Here is a 22,853-nt window from a genome sequence, read left to right as displayed (position 1 = left end):
CCCCCCCCCCCCCTTCTTCACAACAAAGAGTAAACCGATAATTAAACCCACCCAGCTCAGCTGAGCTTCTCTGAAAACGCTCTCGAGTCTCGGCCTTCAGAGGGAGAAACACCAACTCACAGCACATTCCCTTTTTTATTTAAATCCTTCATCTGTTGCCTCGATTTTTTTCTTTTTTTACCTTGTTTTGCTTTAATCGATCAGCTTTATCAGTCATTGCTTCGCCGCCACGCTTCCCTCTGATTGTTGCTGTTTTAAATTCTTGGAAAACCAGTGAAAAGGCCGAGTCGGCTCAGCTGCCTCCATCCTACCTGCTGAGCGTGCAGTCAGGCCTGATTTCTTCACTCCTCCAGCTCAAACACATCAGCTTCTAACGGCCTCAGGTCGAACATTAAAACACTTCCGTTGTTTTTAGCACTTCGTCTGGAATATTTAACTTTTATATTTTCACGCTGGAAAATTAGAAAAACCTCATCAAACTGCCTGAACGTTTCATCATTTTACCACAAGCCTTGTAAGCGCAGAATGATTTATTATCGCCTCTAAACGCTCAGCTGGTTAGTGAGCAAGCTTGTTGCTTTTCTGACTCGTTTGGGACAAAAACCCAGGAATCCAGGGGTTCGATAAAATCCAGCAGCTGCTGATTTAAAAACACTGATCAGCTCGTTTACTCTGCTGTGTCTGCAGCTGTTAACAGTAAACCTTGTGGAACAAATACTTTAAAGGTACTCATTGCAAATAAAATAAAATAGGAAACAAAGTAGGCACAATAATGTTAATGTGTTCCTAAACCTTTAAGTAAAATTAGTGCCCGGCTGCTAACTGCAACAAACAGCCGAAGAGACAGAAAACAGGTCAGCGATGAAGGAATCTAACAGTTTTGATGTGTTGCTACGAATTTAGGCTCAGATTTGATGAGTAAAGTCTGCAGATCTGTTCGATTCAAACTGTGAAGCTTCAGACATGTTTTTTGTTTACATTGAGCGTGGACCCACGTTTTAAAATCGCATGCCGGTGTATCTGGAAAACTACCAGAGTAAAATCTTTCAAACTGTTCGATTTAATCCAGTTTGATTTTACAGTTTGCAGTGAGTGCCGTTTAATGTTGAGGAAAGCAGTTCATTTATTATTCATTAAGATCTTAATCCAAATTTACAGCTGATCACTGCTGTTTATGTCCTTTAACAGGACTGCAGCAGTTCAGATGAATAAAAATGTAAAAATGTTTATTTTAGAAGCTGAGGTGTTTGTAGAGCAGCTATCTGGTCTGACTGCAGCGTTGGAGTCCCTCAGAGTCTGACTCGGCTGCCGGGAGAGCTGGTTTTCCATTCGTACCCACACACACACACACACACCTGCAGCTGTCTGGGTCTACCAGCAGAAACACACACCTCCTTTTTTTAAATAAATGTGATGAAACAAACAACTCGGCGGGTGTTTTTACCCGAGCTGTTTGTTTGGTTTCCTCCACGCCTGCAGGTGTCCGATCCGTTCATTCCGGGCCTAACAGGACCTCCGTCGGGTTCTGCTGGGCTCAGTGAGCGACCGGTGTGTGTTGCATGAAAACGGTGCATCAGACCCGCACAGACTGCACTGACGAGTCGTTTCACTGTACCCCCGGTTTGCTTCATCTTCCTCCTCCTCCTCCTCAGTCACGTCACTTTTTATTCCAGAGAAGCTCTCAGCCACTAAAGCGTGCTACAAAAAGGTCAGATTTAAAGTAATTCTTAACTTCTGTAAAACTGCGATAAGAGGGAGAAACCGATTTTAAACCATTAATCTTGAATAACGTGTAACTCTGAGGACGGGCTTGTCCTTAATATTTAAAATGTAGGTGTTTTTTATTTTCCTTTGTGAATTTTCACCTCGTGGTTAATTATTCTTCTTTTCTTGAATTTAATTTTAGGACTAAAGTTTTTTTCCAAGAGAAAGAAAGACGTCGTCTGTTTTGATTGTTCACAAATCGATGAATGTCTCTCCTTGTTTTTTAATTATTTTTTATTTTTCCTGAGTTTTTACCCTGCCTTTGAGTTCCTATTTGGGTTGTTTTACTTTGTATGTTTTGTACGTTTTGTTGGGTTTTGTCACTGTTGTCATCTTATCCTTTTTTGTTTTTGAAGATGAGCATTAAGACGTTTGAGGTGAGACTGATGTTATTGTTTCCAAAACACCTGTCTGCAAAATAAATGATCTAAACAGGGAAAAAAACATGTCTGAGTTGTTTTTAAACCAGTTTCATATCACAGTACACATTTTATATTAACTAATTTAAAGGTTTGCTTGGATTTTGTAAAAACATGTAAAACAAAATGGATGAAAGAAGCAGTGATAGAAGCCCATTTCTGCTGTTTTGGAAAAAAAGTCAGGATTATGAGATAATATTATAACATAATTATGACTATATAACACATAATTATGAGATAAAATCCTAGAAATATGATCTGGAATCGTTTAATTATGAGACACTAATCAGAATTGGGTTTATTTGGAATCTGGTCTCACTTCTGTACTTCTAATCACTTATTGCGCGTGACTACCTTAAAATACACCAACATATCTCATAATTAGGATTCTTTTCTTTATTTAGAGTTGCGGAAGTGGACTTTCATTACAGTCTGCTTTTAAAGTGACTTGATTTAAATCAAAAAAACTGCGGATCTTTTCCTCACAGAGACGATTAATAGGTCTTTGTGTTTGTACAAAACACTAACCCCGCCTCCTGAGGAAGTCAGCCAATCAGCGGCGCCGAGTGAGGGTGGGCGGAGTTAGCTTCTCCTGAGAAAGAAGGACCGATTTCTGTTCGACCGTTTGTCGCCATTTTGTAGACCTTTAAGATTCAGCGTTAGAGAGAATTACTCGGCGAATCTTTAGTTGTTGTTTTTTTTGTTGATCAGTAATTTATCTTCGATTTACAAAACAATGTCTCGATTCAACAACAACCGTTTTGGAATGAATAACTTCCAACCACGCAGAGGCGGAGGTCCCGGCGGCCCAATGCGCGGTGGGATAATGGGAAACCCACATTTCAGGAGCCATCCTTTCCAGAATCCGAACCAAAATCGGAGGGGAACCAACAACTTCAACAGACCGCAAAACCAGGGGAACCAGGCCACGCAACACAAGCAGCAGCAGCAAAACCAGTCGGGACCAATCATCCCCCCACCAAGTCCCGGTCCGGCCCTGACGATGAAAGGCCCGATGGACCAGGGGCAGCAGAAACCGAACCCCCCTGCCTCCCAGCCGAAGGTGCCGTCCTCCCCGCAGAAACCTGGCGTGACGTCCCCTCAGGTGAACCAGACGAACCAAAACCAGGGAGCCCAGAATCAGCAGCTGAAGCCACCGGCTGGGAATGCTAACGAGAAGAAGGAGCCGCCTCAGCAAAGCCCGAAACCGCCCGGTCCACAGCAGCAGGGCCCGAAGCCCGCTCCCCAGCAGGGCCCGAAGCCCGCTCCCCAGCAGAGCCCGAAGCCCGGAAATCAGCAGAGCCCGAAGCCCGGGGGTGGACCACAGCAGGGCCAGAAGCCTGGAAGTGGACCACAGCAGGGCCAGAAGCCTGGAAGTGGACCACAGCAGGGCCAGAAACCTGGAAGTGGACCACAGCAGAGCCAGAAGCCTGGTGGTGGACCGCAACAAGGCCAGAAACCTGGAGGAGGACCACAGCAGGGCCAGAAGCCTGGTTTTCAGCAGACCCCTAAACCTGAATTACAACAGGGCCAAAAGCCCGGCCCCCAGCAGAACATCAGACCTAGCCCCCAGCAGAACCAGAGGCCTGGACCCCAGCAGAACCAGAGGCCTGGACCCCAGCAGAACCAGAGGCCTGGACCCCAGCAGAACCAGAGGCCTGGACCCCAGCAGAACCAGAGACCGGGTCCCCAGCAGAACCAGAGGCCTGGACCCCAGCAGGGTCAGAGACCTTTCTCCCAACCGACTCTAAAGGCAGAGCAGCAGGAGCCGAAAAAAGAAGAGCCTAAAACCAGCGGTTCTGCCGGGTCGGACGGGAACCAAGATCAGGTGCGTTTGATTGTACACACCGGTCCGCCCGGGCGGGCGGGTTAAATTTGGTTCACTGCTGAAGCATGCGAACAGTCCCGCCGGCTAACGCGGTGGATGGAATCAAACGCCTACTTAGCGTCTAAAAACAAGATGGCTGCCGAGAGAAGCTAATGATAATTTTAACCAAGGAAAACAAAAACGTTATAGAAAAATAACTACTTTGTGTCAGAATTATCTGTACCTTTTAATAAAATGAGGTTGAGTGCTAAAGGTAAACATAGGCAACATATTTTTAAATGAAGATTGAATAAAAGTAACGCCCGGGACTGTTATCTCCATAATTTCAAACGTATCATCGTTAATTATTGAATTCAATAATATTTTTTTGTTTCTGTGCCTGTTTGTTTTCACCGGCAGGGCTTTAAGGCCGCCCTGTCCATGCTGTTGAAGCCTGGGGAGAAGTCCTACACCCAGAGGTGCCGTCTGTTTGTTGGCAACCTGCCCAATGACATCACGGAGGAGATCCTCAGGAAGATGTTTGCTAAATATGGAGAGCCGTCAGAGGTCTTCATCAACAAAGGGAAAGGCTTTGGATTCATCCGGCTGGTATGACACAACCCGCCTGAATTACAATAAACAGTTGGAAGACCTCCCTCTGATGGCAGTATTATTTCTCTTCCAGGAGTCCCGAGCACTGGCAGAAATAGCGAAGGCAGAGATGGACGACACACCGATGCGAGGCAGACCCTTGCGTGTTCGATTTGCTACACACTCCGCAGCTCTGTCCGTGAAGAATCTGTCTCCTTATGTTTCCAACGAGCTCCTAGAGGAGGCTTTCTCACAGTTTGGGACGATAGAGAGGGCTATTGTCGTTGTTGATGATCGCGGACGCTCCACAGGCAAGGGCATCGTTGAGTTTGCCTCCAGAGCGGCTGCCAAAAAGGCCCTGGATCGTTGCAATGACGGAGTCTTCCTCCTCACAACGTAAGATCGATTTCACCTTGTGTATATGAACTCACACTGACTATAAAAGATGCTTTAAGCTTTGACATATCCGTGTTTGTCTTGTCCTTTTCAGGTCACCTCGTCCTGTAATTGTTGAGCCTCTGGAGCAGTTTGATTTTGATGATGGTTTTCCAGAGAAGCTGGCTCAGAAGAACCATAAATATCAAGCGTAAGCATGTCGCTTGGATATTGCAATATGTTAAGACTGCATCAACATTTAAGCACTTTCAACTTACATGATGTTGGTTATGTGTCTACAGAGAACGTGACCAGCCTCCTCGCTTTGCTCGTCCCGGCACTTTTGAGTTTGAATATTCCAAACGCTGGAAGTCTTTGGACGAAATGGAGAAGCAGCAGAGAGATCAGGTGGAGAAGAACATGCGTGAGGCCCGCGAGAAGCTGGAGAGTGAGATGGAGGACGCTTACCATGAGCACCAGGCCAACCTGCTCCGTCAGGGTAAGTTTAATACCAAAAACTGCTGAAACGTTTTCAGAATATCACTGTTCGACTCACTTGCATTGTGAGAATACTTTGATCGAGTTCTGTTTAGAACCTAAAGTGTTCTGATTTTCTTGCAGAACTGCTGAGGCGTCAGGAAGAACTGAGGCGCATGGAGGAGATGCACAGTCAAGAGATGCAGAAGAGAAAGGAAATGCAGCTGAGGTACTTTGATTTATTGTGATATTTAGTTTATTTGTTAAACCTGAGCAACAAATAACAACGTTTGTTTTTAACAGACAAGAGGAAGAACGACGCAGGAGGGAAGAAGAGTTGCTTCGGAAGAGGGAAATGGAGGACCAGATGCGCCGCCAGCGTGAAGACAGCTACAGGATGGGCAACTTTATCGATGTAAGTTCAGTTTTACATTGTGGACTAGAAATAAAAGAAAAGTGTGATGTATAGTTAGTAATAATCTAAACTCTTGTTTTTGTTTTGCAGAGGGAAATGAGAATGCACACCGGTGGAGCTTTGGGCATGGATGGTACGGTTTCTCACTTAGATCATCTGAAAAAAGAATAATATTTAAGTAACATTTTATTATACATTATTCAAGGGAAAGAATCTGCTGGAAAGTTAAAGAGTAGCAGAAAAAGATGTGTTTATGTTTTTTTTTTTTTTTTTTGTCAGACATGTCCTTCGGAGGAAACAACCAGCAGTTCTCAATGAGCGGACTCGGCTTTGAGAGCCAGGCGGGGCTGGGATCTTCACCTGGAAGCTTGATTGGCAACGAAATGGTAACGTATCCCACTTTGGGAAGATCAGTATTTAGTTTTTGTTGTTGGAGAGCCTCCCAGCTGATTGCAAACACGGAGGCCGGCTGGCCCGCAGCCCGATGGGAGAACACCAGCGGTTTACAGTCACAGCTGTCCTCTGGAAGGCTTGCTGCTGGTTGAATGTTTCGGCTCCGCTGCCCGCCTCATAACGTTTATTTCAATGCAAGCCGTGCCCCCTGAAGTTACTTTCAACAAATGATGAAACTACAACCCTGTCATCCTGCACTAAACCATCAGACACTGCTCGGTGTGCCTGTGGCTCGGCTCACTTTAAATACAGCCTTCGTATCGTAGAACCGTCTGCAAGCCCTGTCTCTGAGCTGGACAGGCACCTTCTCTGGCTGGACAGCAGAATGAAATTCTAACTTATTTCCTCTGTAACATTTTTTACGTTATGTTTCTGTTTTAACTTGTTCACATGAAGCACACACATGTATCTTTGGGTGGGAGTGATGAGTGTTGAGACCTGAAGTAGGGCTGTACCTTCACCTTATCTTCATTCTTACTGAGCATTTAAGATGCTTTTAGTGCAGGGTGATGGTTTAAACCTTAAATTGAAGTAAAAAGAGCAACAGAAATGGCTGACGGGGGCAGGCGCAGCATGGTGTGTGCTGGACTGAGTCAGATCTGTTGAATAGACTCCAGGTTTGTTTTATCTGACAGCTGAAGAGCAGCTGAATGTGTTACAGCACCTGAACTGTTTAATGTTGGCACATAAAACTAGGCCTAACGTGCACAAACTGTGCACTCCACATTTCCAATATCAACAACATTTTGACTTATAAGTCCGCTGGCGGCATCTGTCTTCAGTTTTGCTTTTTTATTTTGGTCCACTAATAATTGGTTTAACTAAGTAAAAATCATAGTTTAGTAAAATAACTTAAGAGATGCACCGATTCCACGCTGGTCGAATGTATGTGAATTTTTATTTAAACAGTTAAATGAGCCTGTTTTCTCTGGTTGTGCTCGGTCTGTGCTGAAGAGGTTGTTTTTGGATAATCTAACGTGGCTCTGTGTCGTGTTCCTTTGTACTTTAAAACCGGATTTGAGGCCTTATCCATGTTTCGTGAATATGCAGAGGATTTTTATTATTATTTTAGCCTTGTGTCCACACTGAAAATGTTTTAGGAACCTAAAACAGTATTTTTGGGAAAAGAAGTCTCATAACGCCACCATTGTTTTCATGCATGATGTCATATTCTTATTTCTACACCCCGACAAACAGACCTTATAACAGATGCTTGCATCACAGATAAAACTCTTTATTATTACACCAAATCTGAAGCCAAAGAGGATTTTTATCACTTCACTGAACTGACAACAACACAGAAGCAAAAGTTCCTAAAATATGTACAATAAAACTTAACTGTTACATTTAAAATGTGGGAAATCGTCCTGGTCTTTTTGTTTTCCTGCTCTGAACCACGTCTTGTTTTGTTTCTGGTGTATTTTTGTAGCAGCATTACAGCGCCTCTTACAGGCCTGGCAGAGTTACAGTAGTAAGAGTAACAGTTCCACAAAATGGCCGCAGAGACCAGTGGCTCTTTAATCTGCTTACAGCTATCTGAGCTGTTAATCACAAAACGAGTCGGCCCACGAAGACGAGAGCGTTCAGAAAAGAAGCGAGGCGGTAAACGTGTGACGATGAATGAGCTCCTGGTTGTTGACCTCTTTGTGACGTGAAGTAGCTGTGCGTCATCATTAATCTTCCCCTCTGTAGTGAATCTGTTTTTATTGTTTAGGCTTTAAATCCTGCGGCCGGGTGGTCTCACACCACCGTATGTGTTCACTGCGTTGTATCGCAGCTGTTTCAGCTCAGTTCCCGCCTCGCTATGTGGCTTAAAGGAGCCAACAGCGGCGGCCCAGCTTCAGGCCCACATGCCGCCTCGGTCCTTTCACCCAGAAACCATCTGAGTTCTGGTTTGAAGAGTTTTGTTTGTGTGGCTGAAGGTTAACAATAATACCATCTATTTATGAATTATTTTTTTATTCCCGCTGTGGTCTAATAAATATTTTAGTCCACTTCAGATGGTCCCTTCTTGTCATGAAGCTCAAGAAGTAAGAGGGTTGCTGGTTTGATTCCCAGTTGACCTGTCTGTCCTTGGGCGGGACAGTGGAAGTTCTGTGGACCACAGAGCTACAGTAGATGTTTGGGAACTGACAGGAGAGGAAGATCTGTGTCTCTGACGAGTCATCCTCATCTTTAAACTAATAATACGGACACACATGTTCTTTGCTGAACCATATCTCTGTTCCTGACTTCCTGATATCTTTCTGATTCGTAGCACTTAGTTCTCTTCTCTTAACTTGTTGGAAGTTTGAAATAATGGAGCCTGAAGTTTTTGTTGCCGATTCTTGTCTGTGGAAGTTTTCAGGGCCACATCTGTACGAGATGACTGACGTCAGGAGCTTCCTTACAGCCACAGGCCTGACATTCAGGTTTAGGCTGTTTTTATTGTGAATTTCTGTTTTTGTTTGTACGGCGATATTTATTTTAAAGTACTCAGAAACCTGTAAACGTGGGCGGGGTGTGTAATGGTGTGACTGAGGCCTTAGTTTTGGCATGACGTTCTCGGGGGTTTGGAACTTGGACCCTTTAAGGCAGTGGTTTCCAGAGTAAGGGTTGGGACCCCACTGAAGGTTGGAAAACACCAATTTGAGACGGTACAAAACTCATATGATTTTTTTTTTAAGGCTTTTTAATTCAGGGTGGAAATCATTAGGCACCGTTCAATTTAAATCTCTTTTATGGTTCATAATTCATCCCTCACGCACTACTTCTACTTGGCTTTAAAGCAAAATATTTTTATACTCCCAATGTATTTACCTTGAATCATGTTTTTCAGCCATCTTGTGCCAGTTTCTGTTATCTGGGCTCTGCACCTCTGAGTTTTAACTATAGTATATTGGTCCGTAACTTATAAAAACAAGAGTTATTAATTGATTAAAAATCTAATTTCTTTGTTGATGTTTAGGATCCTCTGCTTTAAAGGTTCCAAGTTATCGGGAGAGGTTGGTGAACACAACTGTTTAACATTTATTCATAATTTAATCATGTGAAAACACTTGGTCTGATCTATAAATGGTTAATCTATAATGGTTAATCTTGTTCCAGTATTACGAGGATGGATCGGTGCATCTCTAAAGTTTGAGCAACAAACGGAGTAAATTTACTCTGAGATTAACAACGTTTAACACAAAATGGCTTTTTTCCAGTGCTTACGTTTGGGTGAGAGAATCATTGTCATACTGCAAACCACAACAGTATTTCTCATTACTTTGGTTTATATTTAGCTTTTCTGTGCTGGTTTTAGCTTTTAAAAGACACAATCAAGAGAAAAGGTTCTTTTTATTGGATCAGTAGAAGAATTTAAAGGTACTCTTTACAAAATATGAACCCAAACAAAATCTGATGTAAACAAAGCACTTTTATTGTGCATATTTGACAAATGAGTGACATGTTTACCAACACATCAAACTTGTTGAACGTCTGTTTTTAATGGTTCCTTCCGTAGATGTCACCTTTGTTGACCTGTTTTTGTAGGTAAAAAAACACACCTGGTAGTCAGCAGCCAGTCACTTATTCTGACTACAAATATTTAATTTAAGGACCAAAAACCTCCATATGAGGGGGAAATTTGCAGTTTTTTTTTTTTTTTTTTGCCCGGTCTTCAGGATTTGGCAATAGGTACCTTTAACTTTGCTGAGTATTAATAATAATTTTAACAAACTGTACAGAATATTTATCCTACATTTCTTTACATTGGCCCTTTGTGTTTGTTTGATTCTAGTTTATTTCTACAACACCATAACATGAATTTATTCCTGTTGGAGAAACATTGAAAGTAACATTATGCAGCACTTGATTAAATAGTTCTTCACATGGATGGAAGCTTAAATTCTGCCACCATCAAACTGAAGATAACATGTTACAGTTATTTATTCAGTAAATGCCCACATTAGTTTTCTCTCAGTTGCCATCATAAAGAGCACCCAGAGTGACTCTGGTCCGACTCTGGTCTGACCTGATGAGCTGTAAGCTAGTCTTGATGTACTGGAGAACAGGCCATGATAGACAGGCGCAGACTAACGCAAACATTACCCTCTCTTCCTTTTCCGTATGTAACCTGTGGCACCTGTGGACCTTCTAACGGATCGAACGCTTTCTTCGGACGTGTCTCCTGCTGGTTGTTTTGTAAACCTGCTCACGATATAAAACCCCACCTCCGTTGCTTCGTGTTTACACACCTCCTCCACATGGACATGAACTGTGCGCCGCTCGTGCACTGATCTCCCCTCTCCCCCATGTCTGACCTTATTCCACACCCCTGCCCCCCCTCTCTGCTCCCTGCAAACTGACCGCCAACAGCGCAACGAGCGCTTCAGCCAGAGCGGTTCTAGGGGGATGGGTGCGGGTACCTCTGGGTTTGGCAGGGTCCGTGAGGAGTTTGACGGTCCCCTAAAGAAACCCCGTTTTTAAAAGCTGCTTTTTGATGCTTCTGGCAGCACCTCTTTGTATAGACACTCAAGACAAACGTTGAGTCATATTTCTTGTATTTAAGTTGAAACTGTTGCAGCATTTTAGTCACTCAGTTGACTGATTTTATAATTAAGTCAATCTTTTCTTTTTTATTTAGTATTGTTATTAGAGTAGAAGGAGGTCACCATGATGTGATCCAGTTGTTCTTCCTGACCATGTATCCTTTCTGTTTCTAGATGTATTATGTTCTGTGAACCGTCGTGAAGTGAAAACTGTAACTTTCTGATCCTCCTATGGTGTTTTGTGCCAGACGTTTGGAGCTGAAGCATGATTATAATAAAGGCACACTGGTTCCATCAGGACGAACTTTTAACATTTATTCCTTTAGTGTCACAAAGATCCGCAGGAATCCTACAACGGCTCCTAACTGAGTCTTTGGGTGGGGTCGACGTTTACAACACAAACTACAAATCGCAGCTCAAAGTCAGCCATCTTGAATTTTATTTATAGATGTAATGCAGATAACTGAGTTTATTGAATTATTTACAAAGGAAAGTAAATAAGTTTCTTTTTATAGGGGTGGGAATCTTTATGCATCTGTTTGATTTTTAAAACCTAAAGGACTACAGCTTTTTATATATAAGCACTGATGTGTATATTTTCATTCCACATAAAGAGTGCACATATTAATGACCAACAGTTAGAATAGATGCTAACCTAGCTCTTTTTTTTAAAACTCGTTTAGAATCCCTGAAATCGACACGAATCAAACATTTCAGACTTCTACTGCAGGAAGCTACGGTAACTCTTTTAGGACAAACAGCGTCGTGCAGTAAATAGCGTTTTTGATGGCTACTTTTCGTTCATCGACCAAAAAATCTTTTGTAAGTTTGCCTAGAAGAGTCCCTGTGTTATCCCTGATCTGCTTAATGATGCAAAGTGTACTTTTATTCACAATAAATGGTGACTTTTATTCCTTCCCATCTTTGGGCAAGCAAGCGCCTTTTATTGTAACACCGCCACTGATTGGTAAAGAGTTTATCTGCCGAGGCTTCTGATTGGTCGATGTTAGAGGCGTGACACTGCATCGTTTTCCTGGCGGTGGATGATTAAAGATTAACGTTCGAGAAAAGAACTGTTAGATTCTACTAACTAAAACGAATACCAAGACGATTTATTTCAAATGTCCCGTCAGTGGTTTTTAATCAACAACATGACTGACTTCAGGTTTCCTGATTTGGGAGATGGAAATTAATTCTAAATCAGATTTTTCTAAAAACTCTTCCAGTCCTTCCAAAAAAGCCAAACATCCTTACAAATTGTTCTGCTGGTTTTGGACTCTTCAAACTGCCTACTTGTTCCACATGCCAGGAAAATACATTCCTGACGTTCTAATTTAAAATGTTCGCCCAGTGGATGGTCATCCCCAGTTTTCTAAATGGCCTCCCACCCCTACTCTTTTACATCTCTGCTTTAGGACAACAAACCTGATTATCATCGAACCTTAAACACTCGAGTTTCTGATTGTTGCTCTTACTTTCCTCTCGGCTGTCTCAAACATTCACGTGGTTCACAGAAGTGTGTTTGGGTTGAATGACTACATTTACATGCAGTTCAGTTTTTACTGTCGGCCATGTTATCTGCCTGTTTATTTAAATATATTTGTAGAGCAACAGCAGATCAGTTGTTTAAAGTCTCTGCAGCCCAGCAGAACATCCTCAGCTGTGATTTATTGATGGCTTCACCTGGACTCTGTCCTGCGGTTTTATGGTTTCCTGTTTTTAGTGAATCAGTATCAGCTGATCTGAATCCTTTTTATGCTTTTCAGTTTGACAGAATAAGAAATAACCAAGAACACAGTTAGTTGTCTTAAACACAAAGACTTTGTTTCTTCGTGTTTCTCACTCTTTGTTTTTAATGAAGTCTGCATTAATCTGTTATAATGGATCCCACCATTAACTCAAACCCCTTTAAACTTTCTTTTTATTTTAGTTTTTTGTTTGTCTCTACAGAGATGATTTCACAGAACAATCAGTCAGACTCAGAAATGACTAGGTTCCTTTTTTAAGCAGCATCTTCACCTTTACTCCACGTGTTATGATCCTAAACAATCGTAGTCTTTGTCAAGCGTCTTGTGCTTAATTATTTACATCATCAGAGTCATTACTGGCTCAGAAATCTTTATATATGATGATGAACACCAGTCCTGAGTCCTGGCACCTCCTTAGTCTCTTATTTCAGACTGTCCTGCATGTAAATGTAATCATTATCAGTTAATAGATGTCTACAAGATTTGTCTGAAAGGAAATTTGTTGGACGTCGTTACTGCAGTGACTTTCCTCAGATAATTTAAACCTTTATCATCACAGGTTCTAAATGTTTTTTATTAAGAAGGAGCACTCTGTCTTGATATGTGCAGAAGTTAAAGACTTATTGGATCTTCTCTGGACGAGTAGAACATCTTCCTTTTTTGTTTTAAAAACACAACTTGTGCACACATGCTTCTGTTTTGCCAAATATCAGTCCATCTGTGGATTTAAAAACCAGAAGTTAATCCAGATCCTACAACACAAACTACCTCCCCTGAAGCATTCGTTATGTTGGACCTGCAAGAAGACGAGAAACCAAGACTCTGTTTGTCCGGTCATGAGATGCTTTTGGTTTACAGATTTGTAAGTAAAGTGAATGCACCAATGTTCCTGGATATTTGGCCAGTTTGTGCCACAACTTTGATTTAAAATATATTATCTTTACATGACACAAGAAGGTCAACGTATCAGTGTTGGTTAACCCATAATCTTCCATTTAGGTTCAGCTGGGACCCTTTTTGTTGGAGGGTCTGGTTGTTGGTAGTTTGGATAACCTTTAACTACACTCACATAGTTTGTTTCTGCAGATTTCACAAAATATCAATGCTGCTGTAACGACCTTCTCACTTTTCATCACAGCACACAAGTTGTGTCGTAAACATTTATAATTAGCTGTGTTACAGATGTTATTTACACACATTGTGACTAAAGAGAAGCTTCACATGAAGAAGAAAACCGGTGAATTGGTAATTATTGATATCATTGGACCTTTTAGATTTCTGTGAGTTGTTAGTTTGTTGCTAAACTTCACTAAACTCTGACCTAAACAAACATTTATGTAGTTCTACCTGTGGTTGTGTATAGTTTGACCTTTTTCCACTGCTTCTTTCTTGGTGCACATTACCTGTGATTCTCCTGCCTGCTGTGGCTCGACACAAATCAATCCTGTTGATGCTTCCACTGAAGCATCAACGCCTCAGGATTCACAAACCATGGCAGCTTCTGTCAAACTTGTGTGGTAAGAGGACATAGCCTGAAAAAGACAGTAAGTAATTTTGTATTAAGTAATTACATTTTTTTTGTCTTACATGAAAGTGCTTTTTTATTAAAGATACTCATCTTTTAGGAATAGCTTTATATTCTGGGAAATATTGCTGGTTTCTTATCCAGCAGAGCAGATCCTGGTGCCTTATTCTCCAATCATCAGTCCATGAAACTTAGTTTGGCCTTGAGGATAACTCATTCAGATGGTTTCCACTTACATCTTAGAGGCCATCACTTTGCACTCTTTGGCTAACTGTTAAAGTTTACTGGCTTTGTGCTGCACCGAAGTTAACAAAACCAGGTAGGAGTTCAATGTTGGTGCATCCCACAGGATACTTAAACATGTAAATATGAATTATTTTTGCCATTAAAAGGCTTATTTCCTCCATCACACGGCACCAGAACCACACAGAAAGCTCACCTGAATGAACTGAATAATGGTAATGGACATAATAGTTGCTCCTCTCAAATGTTTGCGTGTTTGTGTTGTGTACTTGTTTTTCTTTAACAGGTTTGCTCATCTTTAGTTTACGGACTGTGGAGGAAGTTGTGGCCATGTAGTGTAAACATGGGGATACTTTAGCTAAAAGACCCAAACACTGAACTGACTAAAGGATGGATGGAAGTTTGTTTGGACATGTAGCTACTATTCTTTATTCAAACTGTTTTTTTTATTTTATATGGTTTCAAATCAGAGGTAAACCGAAGTTAGTTTGGAGGACAATAACTGAGTTTATCAGCAATGTGGACATATACTGCTCTTGAAGATTTTTTGATGGATCAGTAACTTCTGAAGTTATCAGTTTTTACTTTATTTTTACTAAATAGCTAATTTTTTAGCATCCCTGAATGTGATCAGCGTCAGCGCAGTTTGACTCTGGGGTCATTAAAGGGACCAAAGTTAGGATATCCTGAAAGTCATATAACTAAAAAATACAACCAATAACACATTTATATCTTACTGATTGAAATTATTGGTAAAGTTAAGTCAAAATGCAGTACAGAGTAAAATATATAATTGGTAGTCTGTCAGCAAATTAAATAAGAAATAGAAAGAATGGAAAAATAGAAACTATGTATATAAAGTTTGTCCAGAAAAAGCCAAGATTAGTTGTTTAAATTGTATAAGTCAGTTTATGCATCTCAGGAAATTTAGCAGAAGTTAAAGCATCTTGGATTTTAGCTGATATCTGCAGATCTTTGGGAAAAGGCAGCCAGTTTTATGAAAATGGGCTCCAGGAAAAAGGCTGGGACCAAATACGAAGCCTTGAGGGACCTCAACTAATTAGGAACACAGTAAAGGTTATAAAGGTTGTACCTTTTAAAGCTTATACCATAAACCTAATATCTCTGGAGTACACAAACATACAGTTCCTAAAATACATTTTTACTACTTCATAGAAGTTCTTATTATACGTAACGGAACAAATTTATTATTTTAGTCAACGTAGGATCTGGACATCAGTTTAGAGGTTTGGGCATCCTGGATGAAATGCTAACTTTGGGAAGGATTTTATCATTTTAACAAAAAAGTAGGAAGAACCCACATGGTACCCAGGTATGTTTTTTTTTTTTTTTTTTTTTTCTGTTAACAACAAACACATTTTTATTCTCCGAGCATTTAGATGTATTGATTATAGCTTTTCTAAGTGATGCACGGTAGTCTGAAATGATTTGAATGTAAATCTGAACCCTGTAATGTCTGTCTGTCTGGTGTTGTGTACAATTTGTTTGTTTCTTAACAGGTTTGACCACCTTTTAGGATGTTGGACAATGAAAGGATGTTTCCAGACCAAGAGGTTCTCAGTCTGTAGCTTCTGTTAGAGCAGATTGGTCGGGTCCTGATGGCACTTTTAAATGTTTCTTTTTCCAATTTGAGAAGATGGAAAACATCTTTATTCATGTAGCCTCATAGCTTGGACTTCTGTTGAAGCTTCTCAGACTTTAGATGGCACAAATGGCCGAAGCATTTGACAGTTTAATGCAGAAGTTCACCAGTTTTCCATCGTTGCTGATATATCTGAACACGAATATCCAACTCGACCACAATGGAGCTAATTTGTTTCTTGTTTTAAGGCACCATACCAGGCTTTTATTTTCACCATATAACAATCCCTGTTTGTCTCATTGTTCATTTCATTCAGTTTTTACTATTTTTATGGACTTTTGGCCCATATGTTCTCAGGATTGAACCCTTCTGCTGCTTTTACTGTATTTTGCCTTTTTTATTTTCAAATTTTCAAATCCAGAATATACTTCTATATAGATTTTATTTGTTTATTGTAAATTGTCATTTCATTAGGGACCAACATACCAGAAATAATTAGTTTTGTGCTCATCGAGCAGCACGTCTCTGATGGTTACTTTTTGACTGAAACGATCCATTTTCTTCCCGTCCTGTTCTCTGATTGGTCGCCTCTTGGAAGCCATCAGAGCAGCAGGTCCAGCGCCTGTGAGATGAACTCCTTGTTGTCTGCAGCTTTGTTTGGCTACAGAGAATTTAAAGATCCCAAAACATGTCATCTTCTTATTTTAAGCTACGTAACGTTGAGAACATGTGGAGCTTAAAACCCACAGCTCATCCTATCTGGTTCTGAAGGTTGTTTATTAAACTGACCTGTAGGTGTGAAGCACACAAACCACCTAAACTAAAGGAAACAGAAAACTCACGTTAGTCTTCAGAGCCTTCTGTAGATAAAATATAAGCAAAGTACTGAAAAGGCTAAACAAAGGTAGGCTCTGAAAACAGGAAATAGTTTCTGTCGCCGCCCATTTTATAAAAAAACAAAACATGGCGACACGTTCTTACAGCAGATTGTTGACTCTGAGGCTGAGAAGAAGAAGTTTGAACTTCTGTTAATATTTTGTTCCTGATAAATGAGTCTCTCTCTGCTGACAGTTTCCCTCCATCAAAACCTTTTCTCCTAAATTTAAAATGATTAAAACCCGCAGGAGTCGTTTCACTGATGCAAACCTTCATTCAGTCCTGAGAATTCCCCCCAACTCGGTTTAATCCCAAACCCTGATGAGCCTAAAGCCAAGAAAAGCTGTCAGGACTGACTCTGGCTCGAATTCATCTGATCTCAGGATTTCTAGATGATTGTTTGTAGATGAGTTGTTTTGATGGCTTGTAGTAAAATGTTCTAATTTTAAAAAACCCAAGTAAACCCTGAAGATGGAGAAGATGGATGTGTGATTTATAATTTAACCAGTTAAATCTGCACAGACTTCTCCTTTATTTATATGAATATTTTGACACAAACACCTGAAAAACATGGTAAATCTGTGTCTTTATGATTGTCACCCCTGGTCTAAAAGTAATTACAGATATCTGCCCCTGAGTGCAACTATTAAAATGTTCAAGTGTTGCATCCTCCACCTCTACACGTCACACATCAGGCACTTCTAAAAGTTCAGTTCAGGATAGAAATATCCTTACAACAAATTAATTTTCATGCAGCATCAAGCAGAAGTTAAATATTGAATCTTCTAAAACTGTCAATGATTTCCTGCCTGCTTTCTCCGTCCAGCTGGCAGTTTGTACATCAGGGAGGTGATGGGCTAAAAGGATTTTTATCAACAACCAGAATTTGGAAATAGTCGTGTTTCTCCCTGAGGAGGAGCTGCCTGATGCTCCCTGTTCTCCCTGCAGCTGTAGAAGTTATACCAACTCACTGATTGGTGATTATTTTAGCTTTAAAATAAGGAGTTTCTCCATAACTCCTGACAAACAGCTTTGGTCTGACCTTAAAATCTACAGGCAGCTTTAACACGCTGAGAATGAACACACGGTCAACTTGAAACAATGACCTTACTGTTACAGCAGACAGTTCAGTTAGAAAAAGTAAGTTTTATACAGAATACAGCTGCTGAATCAAGCCTTTCTATGGGAGCTCAGCAGCGTATTTATTTATTGTATTATACAATAATATGAATAAAACGAGCGTATTTGTTGATAGTGAAGTTGATCAGATCTCACAAAACAACGTCAGTAAGATAAATTTGATGCCAACTGGTTCCTGAAGTCCAAGCAGAAACAACCATCACCAGTTTCTTGACTGGCTTAAAGCATCCTTCCTGCTTCTCTGATCCCTGTTTATATTTTATTAAATGGTCACACCAAACACCTGATCCTTGTGCTCCATTAAGCACATCTCTACGATGTACTGTAGGGAGGTGGTTGTGTTCAGTCTTACACACAGTGTGCAGCAGTCACCCTGACCCACAGAGGCAGGAGCCCCATGCTGTGTTGTGTTTGTGTGGTTGAGTGTTCTTGTCTTTGGGTACCTGAGGTTTGTTAGCTGCTGTCAGCCAGCTTGTCACAGACAGGCTGCCCCATTCCTCTCTGCAGTTGGCTTACTTTGACGATGAGTAGTTCTGCAGAAGTCAGTGGACAGTAAAGCCTGCAGCCAGAGGTATGCTTACACAGATCAGCCGAACGAGTAAGGTAAGTGTCCCATCCATGTTTCTGATACAAGATGAACAGTTGTGCCTTTACTCAGGACCTGTCTGTCACCGCTGAGGGCTTCTGGCATCACACGGAAACTAATGGATTCACAGTGCAGAAACTTGGTCTTGAACCTCTTTGTGTCGGTGGAAATGCAGCTCTGTGTGTGTGTGTGTGTGTGGCACATTGAACTCTGTGTGTTTGCACCAAAACACCATGTGTGTGTACGAACGACTGAGTCCGTTTCTAAACGCAGACGTGTGCAAAATGTGCTGAAACCTCATATTTTAAATCAGTTATTGTGACTTTGATATAAAAAGAAATATCTTTGGAAATCACAGCAAATAGACCCGAACAAGAAGACAGTTTCATATTTTTCCTGCGTTCATCTTCTGTTGATTTCTTTGTTATTTTACCACCAAATAATAAACATTTGACTTGGTTTTCAGTGGAAACAGGCAGGTTCTGTGCTGCAACAAATCCAAACCTCGTCTCTCTTTGCATCATCTCAGTACGTCTGTCGGCCTGTTTGATTTATATTTCTGATCAGTTCTGTGAGGATCTGATATTTCTGGGAGATCTTATAGCTCTGACTTTTTATTTTATTATTATTATTAAGAGAAAAGGTGCTGAACAATCAGCCTGAATGATTTCTGATCCTTTGGAGTAAAACGGTGATCTGAGTCAGATCTTACTGTTGAACTCTTCAGATGTAGACATCTGACCTAACAATAAAACTGTTAGCTTCTCCGAGCGGCCATCTTGTTTCAGAGCAGAACTGTTGGACACCTAAAGAAGCATGATGATTGTCTCCTCTGGGGTTTAGGAATACATGCTGGTTTTTAGGAAGGTGGAGGAAAAAAGTTGGACCTTTTACTTTATTATTCAGCACAATTCAAACACACAACCCTCAGTTTTTATCCTTTTAGTTCCCACAGCAGACGGGGCTCAGACTGAATAAAACATTAAATGACTTCTGTCCACTCAGATCTGAGGTGCGGCTGCAGATAAATCCTGATCCATCGTTGTTGGAGGAAGATGCTGATGTGGCTGCTCTGTAAACTCTACACAGTAATGGTCTAGTTTTCCTTACAGGAATGCATATCGCTCGCCACCTTGCATGTCAAGGTTTAAAACTGAGCCCTGATGCAATCTGTTATCTTTCAGTGTGTTAGTGATGACTCTCAGCTACTACCACACCACACTTTACTGTAATCCTGCTTGATTCACTGAGTTCAGAGATCCCTCCCAGCTCATTTATAAGCTCAACCAACAGGAAGTGAACCCAGTTACTCCGCTGAGACGCAGTCAGGAGGAGCTCCTCTCCTCAGAATGTTCTCCGCTGTAGAACCTCAAGTTCTTCTTCATTTGTCAGAGTTGGAGGGCAACAAGCATTTAAAGACCTACTTGATGATTTCAATCCCACTCTGTCCTCTGGTTCATGAGATAAAACGTTTCATGGCAGCAAACGATGATGACTGGATGGAAACGCCAAGACAGCTGATCGTAAAACATGTTTCTGTTTTATAGATAAGAAAAAAGGAAGTTCTGATGGAAAGTTTCCAGTTAGGAGTAAATAACCTAATGTGTCATTACTGACAGCTAAATGCTCCCCGTTAATCACAGAAAGTTGTTTTTATTCGAGCATCTCTTCAAACTTTGACTGGACCGTTCCTTTAAATCAGTAACCGACCCGTCCAGAACCTGACTGAAACAGTTGGTACCTTTTATCAGCCGGGACATCAGACAAATATGAAGAGACGGATTTAAACACAGTATCTGTATCCCAGAATCATCACGATTCCTTCAGTAGCAGCATAATGTGTCAGATTTCGGCAGATTTCACCTGCAGCCTCCGACTGAATGATTGTATAAAAGTTAAACCCTGTAGATGCTGTGAACTCTGACCTCGGTGTTCTGCTGACGGTCGTCTCACTGAGACTCCAGTCTCTGATTGTTTACAATCAAACAACCAGGAGGAGTCAGAGTACACCTCCAGGGCTCTGCAGTTACACAAACTAAAGTGAGATGAGTTCAGATACTCTATTTTCAGAGAAAACATGGAGCCTCCAGGTGAGGGCTCGTGTGAGGACTCGTGTGAAGGTTTGGAGACTCTGAGCACTGCTCAGTCAGTCTCAGCTCAGTCAGATGCTGCCTGAATGAAATAAAATGATTACCTGGATGTGAATTTGTGCTTCGTTCAGACGATGAGAGGCTTGAAGAGTGACCCGGTCGGTTGTTTGAGTTCTTCTGAACTGATGGGAGTATGACAGATGACAGATGGTTCTGGTACCGGGAGTGATGTTTGAAAAGAGAAGGACTTTTTCTTGTTGTACCTTTTAACCCTTTCACCTCCACATCCTCAGACCTTCTGACTGTCCTGAGTTCAGGCTGGTCGGCCTCTTCGTGTTCGTTTTCCATCAAACATCTGCTGATCAATGATCTGTGGATCAGGAAGAGTTTATAAAGTTTTGGTTTTCTCTCCGGTCTCTTCTCGGGATGAAAGTGTTTGTATTTTCTCTTGTTGTGGAACAAACTTCATGTGGAAGTTGAGTTTTGTAGCTCTGAGTTCACGGTTCTCCCAAACTGATGATCCTCGATCAGAGGAGGCTGATGATGTGTCTGTCTGCACTGTGATCCATTTCCTAACACAACCCTTCAGCCCGATTGGCCAGTATTCGTATCTACTTCCTGCCTGTGTGATGCCAGAACCACCCTGTTGGCCTGTTCCGGCCCCCCCGTCTAAAAGGGCTCGCTCCGAGCGAGCGTTCGCTGCAGCTCTGTGTGGGTTCGTATCGAGGTGTTTCTCACGCTGTACCAGGATCAGCTTCCTGCCCGTTCAGGACTTCAGTCGCCACCTGCAGGTTCTGAAAACATGGCTCCACCTCCGAACACTGAGAGGCGCCTCAATAACAGCTCATCTACCCTCTCCTCACACTGACACTAATGCATGTTCATAAACCGCCAAACACACACTCATAACCCACAGGAACACTCTTCTTCTACTTATTTAATCTGTAAGAAGCTGCTGACCAATCACTGGCAGGCTCTCATTGTTGCTTCTCTCGCTGCAGGAGCGTCGCCCGATGGAAGGAGGCTGAGAGTCGCTCCAAACCCCCTTGGTAAGCCTGGCTGCAGGGCCCGCCTGCAGGGCCCGCCTGCAGGGCCCGCCTGCAGGGCCCGCCTGCAGGGCCCGCCTGCAGGGCCCGCCTGCAGGGCCTGCCTTGGTCCCAGACGGGTTTTCACTTCAGGGACCAACATCTGCTCTGTTCTCTGTTCCTGCAGGGGAAACTGAAGACTGATGTCAGGACCGCCTCCGTGTTGGAGTCTGTGGGTCCGAGATGCAGCTCGAAATGTACGCAGCTTTTTACTGTTTTTATTTCTCTGGATTTTTTTATAGGTTTAATGACTTCTGCATACTTTGTGCTCTTTTAACTGTTTATGTTTCAAAAGGTTCAGGAGGTGGTGATATTATGTTTGATTTTATACTTTTTAAAATGAAATATTTAAAAGAAAAACGTGGTTCTGTCAGAAATCTGCTTCAGCAAACTTTTGCTCGTAGTACTACTACTACTAATGATAATTCTACTACTGATGGTACTACTATCAGTGTTAGCATTTAGCTACATTTAGCTTCCAGCTCAGCTTCAGAAAGTCTTTAAAGCTGCTGCAGTTTGAAGCTGGAAAATCTTCTGATTTGTTATTTTTCCTCAGGTGCAGCTGCAGTACCTGGACATGTCCAGCAGAGGACAGTCTGCTCGCAGCCCAGAGGACAGATGAGCCGTTTTCTCTTCTTCCTGTCAGAAAATAAAAGATATAAGTCAGAGTTTGGTTGTTTGTGTTTGTTTCTCTGCTAATATTCACCCGTTTGAAGTTTGATCTGCTCGTCCTGAACACGGGGACGGTCTGTGTCCAACCTGTCCTCCAGCTACAATTAAGGCTAACGGTGCAAAGTTTCTGCCGTTCCCCCGAGTGTTGGCTGTCAAACCTGGAGCCGGTCCAGCCCAGGCGCAGCAAGACGATCCGGACCTGATGTGGGTCGGGTTCTAGTCGTCTCACTCGATCTGCTCGAGACGCCTCGTTACCACAGCTGGACCCTCGTCCTCGGAGCGAATTAAAGCTTTATGATGTTGATGTTACTGAGTTTAAACGGCCTCTGAGAAGAAAAATGTTTTAAAGGTTTTTACTTAAAATCCATTTGACATTATTGCAGTTTAACTTTGAGCTGCTTCCTTCTGATTCTTCAGGAGTTTTTGTCCTAGAAAATGAAAATTTAAATAAGTTAATGTCTGAAAAGTGA

General features: G+C 41.8%; 1 protein-coding gene across 2 annotated transcripts; it reads left to right on the top strand.

Moving 5' to 3' along the window:
* The first annotated feature begins 2,769 nt into the window (after positions 1 to 2,769).
* sfpq (splicing factor proline/glutamine-rich) lies at positions 2,770 to 22,379 on the top strand. 2 transcript variants are annotated; one of them, XM_017436338.3, is made up of 12 exons: positions 2,770 to 4,011; positions 4,411 to 4,599; positions 4,676 to 4,977; positions 5,072 to 5,167; positions 5,259 to 5,455; positions 5,578 to 5,662; positions 5,737 to 5,848; positions 5,939 to 5,981; positions 6,128 to 6,234; positions 21,628 to 21,675; positions 21,839 to 21,908; positions 22,268 to 22,379. In XM_017436338.3, the coding sequence occupies exons 1-10, from the start codon at positions 2,920 to 2,922 to the stop codon at positions 21,652 to 21,654; spliced, it is 2,250 nt and encodes a 749-aa protein (XP_017291827.1). In that variant the 5' UTR covers positions 2,770 to 2,919; the 3' UTR covers positions 21,655 to 21,675; positions 21,839 to 21,908; positions 22,268 to 22,379. The 2 variants fall into 2 exon arrangements, with proteins under 2 accessions (XP_017291827.1, XP_017291826.1); XM_017436337.3 differs by having other exon boundaries at positions 10,643 to 21,675.
* The last annotated feature ends 474 nt before the right edge of the window (positions 22,380 to 22,853 follow it).

This window comes from Kryptolebias marmoratus, linkage group LG5, assembly GCF_001649575.2.
Source record: "Kryptolebias marmoratus isolate JLee-2015 linkage group LG5, ASM164957v2, whole genome shotgun sequence".
Classification (NCBI taxonomy): Eukaryota; Metazoa; Chordata; class Actinopteri; order Cyprinodontiformes; family Rivulidae; genus Kryptolebias; species Kryptolebias marmoratus.
Note: the sequence above shows the minus strand (reverse complement) of the source record. Positions and strands in the feature narration are given on the sequence as shown.